The 7626-nt window shown below is 51.4% G+C and overlaps 2 protein-coding genes across 2 annotated transcripts; one reads left to right on the top strand and one right to left on the bottom strand.

Annotated features, from left to right (window-relative positions):
- Nucleotides 1-515: 515 nt before the first annotated feature.
- On the bottom strand, nt 516-1118 carry EMH_0041290 (uncharacterized protein; the record flags this gene model as incomplete). Its single annotated transcript, XM_038022335.1, is given in 2 exon segments — nt 516-591; nt 595-1118. Coding segments are annotated over 2 exon segments (600 nt in total).
- Nucleotides 1119-4029: 2911 nt separating this feature from the next.
- Nucleotides 4030-5847, top strand: EMH_0041300 (uncharacterized protein; the record flags this gene model as incomplete). The annotated part of the gene is made up of 3 exons (XM_038022336.1): nt 4030-5233; nt 5374-5423; nt 5815-5847. The coding sequence occupies 3 exons, from the start codon at nt 4030-4032 to the stop codon at nt 5845-5847; spliced, it is 1287 nt and encodes a 428-aa protein (XP_037878190.1).
- Nucleotides 5848-7626: the final 1779 nt, after the last annotated feature.

Genomic DNA, 7626 nt, shown 5'->3' on the forward strand with positions numbered 1-7626 from the left:
TCTACAAGTACGACAAATGAGCCAAGAGTTTCTGGACATGTTCGCTTTCTTCTCAAGTGGTGTGGAAGCAACCGGGGAGCGGGAGAACGCATTTGCCGGTACTATGTGGAAGGCTTGCTGCGCACTCACCGACAGTTCCAAAGTCCTTGTTGATGTACCGCTTTGCATCAATGAGCTTTCTGTCCACTATTTCTTCTGAGTAGACAATGTCTGGGAACACACCCAAGAAGCCCCGAGTGCACTATCCCTCCAGCAGCAACCTCTGTATACTTCTGAATGATACTTTCGCCTACATTCCACATTAACATTCCCAGCCTCACCTGCACCGTACTTGAGGCATTCTAGCCGGAATGGCAAGGTGCTTATCCGCACCATCGGGGCGAGAATCCATGCCGACTGATACAGCTCGGAGGGGTTTACGGAAAGAGAGTGTCGCTGGTCGCTGGATACTTCACCCGTGACAGACCCTTCTAGCAGACCTTCAGCTGAGTCGATGTTTTGAGTCTCCTCCGGTGTCACTGAGACCAATCCTGTATTTTCCAAATGGTGCTCTTCGGTTCGTGGATCGGCAATCCCCGCCGGTGCGCCTCCACNACCAATCCTGTATTTTCCAAATGGTGCTCTTCGGTTCGTGGATCGGCAATCCCCGCCGGTGCGCCTCCACTGAACGACAGTTCCTGTGCTGATCTGAAGCACTTAGCAGGCCTCGGCTGCACCCCAGAGTTTCGGTCTTCTACACGGGGGGGTGTATATTTAGCTCGTTCTCCCTCACTGGCCATATCTGTAGCCCCTTCGGACTCTGCAGGGGCTGAGGTATGCGACGCGCCCCGCTTCCGCGGGCAGCAATCTTGGCAACGCGCGTCACTTGACACGCATTTAGAGAGCTCATTTTCCTGTTCTAAGCCTCCGACGACACCAGCGTTACAACCCAGCTCGGTCACGATGAGCTGGTTGAGTGGGCGGTCTAGTTCCGCATTCTTCTTTGTTGTACACGAGCTCTGCGCCGGAACACAAGCCGCAGGCTCGCCAGAACCGGCTACACGCCGGCTCTGCTTATCTATCGAGTCATGCCACTCCGTGCCCTTCGAGCCAGGGCTCTCGGAGTTCATGCAGTGCATTCCAGAAGGATATATATCGCCCCAGCATCGAAGGATACCTATCCAGCCCTCCTTGGGTGGCTTGCTGCGCTGCTCTTCTGCTTCCTCAGCCTTAAATAGAAGGGCAAAACAAAAATGGCAATCTGAGTTTCAGCGACTGCGATGCTTTCTACAAATGCCGACGCCGATGGCTTGTCACGCCACAACGAGCCCCAAGACAAGGTTGGCTGGCGTTCCAGGAACTAAAATGCCTTCCAGGATTTCCGAGGTNCCACAACGAGCCCCAAGACAAGGTTGGCTGGCGTTCCAGGAACTAAAATGCCTTCCAGGATTTCCGAGGTGCTGTGCTAAAGTAAAATGTATTATCGATTTGACTTGCAGCGATAAACAAGTCTACAGCCGCGGATAGTTGGATATTCCACAGCCGCAAGGATCGGCAGCTGGCGCCAATCGACCCACAGTCGTTACTGGAGGCTTGAGTCCGGACAACCCTTGTGGCTTGAAATATTAGGCTAAGCATAATATTTGTGCATATTGTCTTCTCGCCTTGGGGTTTTGCTTAGACGGAGCTCCCTTTTAAAGACCGTCTTTATCAGGTGTATACGGATGGCGTACAACCTCTGATTCGAACCCTGCCTTGCCAGGTGACGAGTGGCGAAAGGCGTATTAGCTCTACCCGTGGAAACGTACTCCCCTTGGCCAGCTACAGGGAGCTCCAACTTTGGCGTAGATGGCTGGACCGCAGTACCTTCGACTTCGCTGTTGGTGACTTCGGTTTGAGTGGCAAGCACAATATGGTTCACAGCATGCAACGCTACTGAAAAAGGTAGTATGGGTAGTCCCAATGAAGTGTGAGAACTGCTCTTGAGGAGCTATGAAGGCGTCTCTGATGTGCTGGGCAATGCATTGTAATTTGATGCATACTCTGTCTAAAGTATGTATATATCTACGTGCTCGCAGGCTGTTTACTGGGGGCCAAGTCAATGTTTAACAATTGCTTATGATGGTGGCCCCTTCAACAGACAGAGACATGGTTATGCTTACACCTGATGTTGCCTTGCAGGAGGAGCTGCAGCAAGGGGCGCTGTAACTCATGACGGGACGCCACCTCGCCGCCCCTGCCCTGTGCACAAAGGCGCCTGGTCCTTTGTGCAGCCGTGCAAAGACACGTGGAGAGTGAAGTTCATAAATATAAGAGTTCTTGAAAAGTAGCTGACACCAACTCCACTTTACTGGAGCTCACTGCAGTCCTCGGCTGATTGAGGGCTCTCGTTTTATAAATTGGATTTTGCACGGCTCACTGAATGCACCGAGTTCTCGGCCTACGATGCACCGAATGCTCGAATTTGCCTGGTAGGCAAATCGACAGAAAGTCCAATTTAAAAGGAAAACAACTACAACTACAATTACAAAGTGCAGTATGTGGGGAACAGGGGCACTAGAAATACGAAAGCTCACGGCAGCGGGTTGGCAACCGGTAGATGCTTCAAATTTGTCTTTGAAGCTTCCTTCAGTTGCAAAGTGCAACTGGAGGAAAAGGGGTTGAACAGGAGGAGGAAGAGTCGGCAGTTGTTCAGTATACTGCTCCTACCGCAAGACTGCAGTAGNTAGATGGAATTTTTCAGACCGCTCACAGTTCATCTGGCTAAATGAAAAAGAATGGGAACAGTGAGAACCCCCATAGTGTCTTCGTCTACCCGTGCGTTCTGTTTAGATTCAACCCAATATGCACGGCTTATCACAGTACAACAGCTTTTCAGCTAAATGGCGAGAAGTAATAGCCGAGTGCATTGAACATTCCTCCGATGACATCGTTATTACTCGAAATTCCTCGAAATGTCTGCCTCCTAACTGGAAACTTGCCCTTATCAAATATTTGTCGCCCTATGGGGGAGATTTAGGCCGAAATTGAGACTCATGTTGCAGCAGTGCGCGCTACTGTCAGACATTAGGTGAAAGCTGCTATGGCTGCAGATTATGTTCCTTCTACAGTGTGGTGCCAGGCCAACGTCCCAAATAAAAGTATGACTAAAGCACCATCGACATTGTAGACAGTCGTTATTAGACACTAACTTGGCCCTCACTAACCAGCCTGCACGCGAGTATAAGTTAAATTACCGACTCCAGAGGACACGCCACACTTGGCCCCTGCGCCACTGTCCCCAGGACGCCCTGAGAACGGAGGGAAAGTCAACTGCTTTCTGAAGCCCTTAATTCTTTTGACTACAGTGTAGGGCACTCGCGGTCCTCGGCTAAGGGCGACGACACCGCTACACCCGGCCTCGGTCACTATACTCCCGGTGGAACTCGAGGCGCCAGAGGCCTGTGTACTCTCTTGGAAGCTGCCACTATTTCTGCGCATTTAACCAATACCGCACAGTATATATCAGAGGCGTGCGCCGTTCTCACCCAGGCCAGTCAGTAACAGCCGCTGGAGGACGCCCCACTGGTGGTGTCTCTTTGGCATGTTGGAGGTGAATACAAGAGAGTGGACTACCTTAAATTATTACGGCTGGCGTTTGGGCAAAACTCCAAACACAGGAATCCTATATTGAACTGGCCTTTCGGGGCAGACACAGAGTTTCCTGTGTAGCACCGTCGGCGATGAAGCGAGCATGCGGCGGCGTGGTGCTTCGACTCCAGTGTGCTGCTCCGAAATGAGACGTGAAATACCTTTGCTTAATAGTTCGTTGAAACTGTCTTAAGAAATTTGTGTCAAGGCTTCTGCTTCCTTGCTATTAGTATCCTTGGCACGGTGCAAATTCTGGCGTGTCACACGACACATACAAACGTCTTGTCTGGTCTCAAAGTTGCCCGCGAGCGTCTGATCAAGGCATTCATCTCTCACTGAAAACCCCGCGAGCTTTTTCATTTGGTTGTATTCTTGGCTGGTCACTGCGGGGAAACTTCGATACCGTCGTTCCGTCTGACGATGGAATCGTCAAACGACCCGAACTGTCCAGCAACTCACCAGACACCAGCCAGCTCTATGCGTGGGGAGGCGATTCCTGATGAAATATTACCTTCAGAAATTACTTCTTCCAATCATAGAAGCGCTGAGCAGCGACACCTTCTTTCCTGTAAGTCGCCCCCTACTTGCAAGACGGACACGGAAGGACCTGCGGTTGGTAGTACAGGCGACGAGCAACCTGGTAGCGTTCTAACTGGTCGAGATGGATCCGCACAGCAGACCCTGCAGGAACGTGAAGGAGGAGTCACGTGTGAAACGCAGACATCCACCGAATACCTGGCCAGTATCTCGCAACTGAAAAAGCTGGATCTAAGGCCTTGCGCGTTCACCTCCCTTGCCGACGCCTTTCAGGCATCATTATGTGTAGTTCGCTACCTCAGGGGTGTAGTCCGTCAGCATGCCGGATGCGCAGAGATTAGAGTTGGAGGGAAGCAGCCCGGCAATGAAGGATCTCCGCAGGGATTACACGCTGAAGGCTGCTCAGTCGCAGCAGACGATTTATCCTACCAAGAAGCATTCGTCGCTGACGATACTGCGTACCATCACTTACTAAGGCAGCCTAGCTGTGCTCCGCAAGAACCGTCTGATGCTCCGGCACAGCAAACGTCAGATGGCGCATCGGAAACTTCTCGAAAGGGGCGTTCAATTCCACACCCGGATAGCTCGCTTCCAGCGAAGCGAACTTCAACGCCCTGTGGTGGCAGCAAACTGGCCCACGGTGAAATAGTAAGCCCATTGTCAGATCCATCGGCGGCTCCCGGCATACTCACTTCAACAAGGACGCAGATCCAGGGAAGACTGGAATACGAGCTCTCTGTCTGCAAAGCGCTCCTATTACTGCAGCATCTGACTCCTAACAGCACCACGACAGTCGAAGAATCACCATCACTCTCATCCCCACAATCAGTCCCACCCCAGTGTATCGCCGGGCGTGCTCCTTCATGCTCAGCATACAGCACCACTAAGAGAGTCACCGAATTTACCGGGGTTTCAGACTCCATTTGTAGGGGTTTTCAAGCTACCATCCTCGAAATCCTGCTACGAGTGCGCCTTCTCCAAGGAACGCAACAGTTGGTGCGAGCTGACTTCGCGAAGCTTTTGCATCAGCAACAGAAGCAACAACAGCAGCTGTTAAAGGCTGTTCAAACTACTGTAATGAAACTAGGTCCGACCGCCACTACGTTTTTAGTCTCAGACTGCGACTGCAGATATTTAAGAAGCGTTTCAACACGTTGACTGTCAGCTATGGAGTTGCACAATATGAAACACCGGAAGTTGTATATTTTGCGTATGCCCATCTTGCAGAAGCGGAGAGGGATTCCCTTTTGGCGCGCATGCAGAAGCTGTCCACATTTGTAAGCCGCAAGTGACGTGAAGCGCAACCAGAGAAGATCGAGCTAACCCTCTAGGTGCTGATCCTGTTCTCAAGAGCCAGTAGAGAGGGCAGCCGCCACTTCCTCATCACAGGCTGGATTTCAGCTTTCAGAATGCTGTATCTGGAACGCTACGCAACGCGCTTCCCGCGTGAAAAAACGTCAGATTCGGTAAAGAGGATACTGCTGCGTACACCCGTAGAACCTTGTAAATCGTGTCTACCAGCTCACCACAGGAGCACTGTCCAAGCACAGTANTGCGTACACCCGTAGAACCTTGTAAATCGTGTCTACCAGCTCACCACAGGAGCACTGTCCAAGCACAGTAGCAAATATCTCGATGACAGCAGCTGTGCTGGGCATTTGGATGCAGCGCTACAAAGTGTTTCTCCAAGGCTTGGCCTGACTATAGCGTCTGTCGCATGCTAAACTGCATACGACGCTGACGGCACGTACAGACTCAGAATTTGTGCAAGCGTTGGTCTTAAGGCGCACTGGCCCAGAAGCACTATCGCTACCCGTATCTGACTCTGTTATGCTCAACAGGTGAGCTTTGATCAGCCTTCTGTTTTCAGCACTCCCGCCAGCTCCCCGCAGCCATGTGATGCAGCTTTGCGCACGCGGATGCATGTGTAGCAAAAGCGGTCTTCGAACGTCTGCGTCGTCGGCTAATGGGGAATACTTGAGACATTCTTTGTCGGCTACAACTAGCCTTCGCGTAAACGCGCTGAAGCTCACTGCCCCTTCGGCACGGCAGAGTAAAACGCCCTCCAAGGGAGACTAGATGCTTATAGAGACAGCAATACAAAACTACCTGTCCTGCAGCTATGTATTAGGTGGGAGTTGCCCTGTGGCAGCAGTAGCTTATTTTGCAGGGAAGAAATTATAGCATTCAACATCCCCACGTGTTCAGGAGAGAATAGCTGTACCGAGCTGTACCGAGGAGCAGCGTCCTGGGCGTTGGACGGCCCAATCAAGAGGACAGACGGAAAGGCATGCGGAGAGGCAACCCTTAGCACTAAAAATTCGACAAATGCGGGAGTATTACAAACCGGTTCTGCCCAAGTCATTCGCACATAGGATGAACATATGCCAAGGAATCTCCCAACGCACAAGTTTAGACCGCCATACCATGGAGCAACACAAGCTGAGTGTGTGAGCAGCACTTGCCGCACATAGAACGACGACTCCGCAACACTTGCGGCTCACTGAACAACACCTGATCAACGCTGCATGAAACATATCCATCTCACTTGTTGGATTGTTGGCTAGCCCTCCGGGACTTGGCTGCATCGCCGACTTTCCGGACGGCCCCGTCGTACCCAGAGAAGGGCAACTGACTCAAAACAAAATAAAGATTGGTTGTATACACCAGCAGCGCTTGCCGTAACTCTCCTCAGAAAAAGGTGACGTAAAGTCCCACGGCTGCGGCAGGTAGTTATGCGAAAACAAAGCAAAATGTAGGAAAAGCGTAGCTCTTCAGGCAATACGAACATGCTTGGGAATTCATACGCAGCCCCAGGGAAGCGTCATGGATGTTTCAAGATCGTCACCACATTTGCCCGGTTCATTTGCCCCCTGCTCACCCTTTTCAGTAGCATACAACAGCGCCGCTACCAACAACCTCGTAACGTACCGATGAACTTCCGAACCTCAAAATATGTGAAACTTCAGAAAATACTCTGGCTCCGACGCCACATGACTGTCCAATCAAAGCATAGCCCAAAGGCGATATCCATACGCTGCGAGTGTGTAATAGGCGGGCGCAACCGTAGGCGAGCTGCTTCTGCTTGGCCAACTTCGTGGCCATTAAGTGTCATTTAGGGTGCAAAGTGCGCCTGTGCGCTCTGTCTTAGCTTCTTTGCGAAGTCCAGGAGTCTACTTGATGGACTACTTTCAGCCCTTTCATATGGCGGTCGCACTACAGTTTAAACCTCGCATTCACACCGTTAAAAACATCGATTGTTGCAACTGATGTTGCTGCGGTCTTGGTCCAGCTCGTGCAGTTCCACCTGCAGCAAATTTGTTAAGGCAATTTCGTAGCGCTAATTCGAGTCCGGTGTAAGACTGCAGCACTGTAGCAACCGCTTGCCGTCCGTTGTTTACATGCAAGCATTTGCCTTGGGTACGCCAAATGAAGATACGCTGACACGGCCTAGCTGCAAAGCTAGCACCAGCAGAGACA

Source organism: Eimeria mitis, genomic scaffold (genome assembly GCF_000499745.2).
Source record: "Eimeria mitis Houghton genomic scaffold, Emh_scaff1663, whole genome shotgun sequence".
In the NCBI taxonomy this organism is placed as follows: Eukaryota; Apicomplexa; class Conoidasida; order Eucoccidiorida; family Eimeriidae; genus Eimeria; species Eimeria mitis.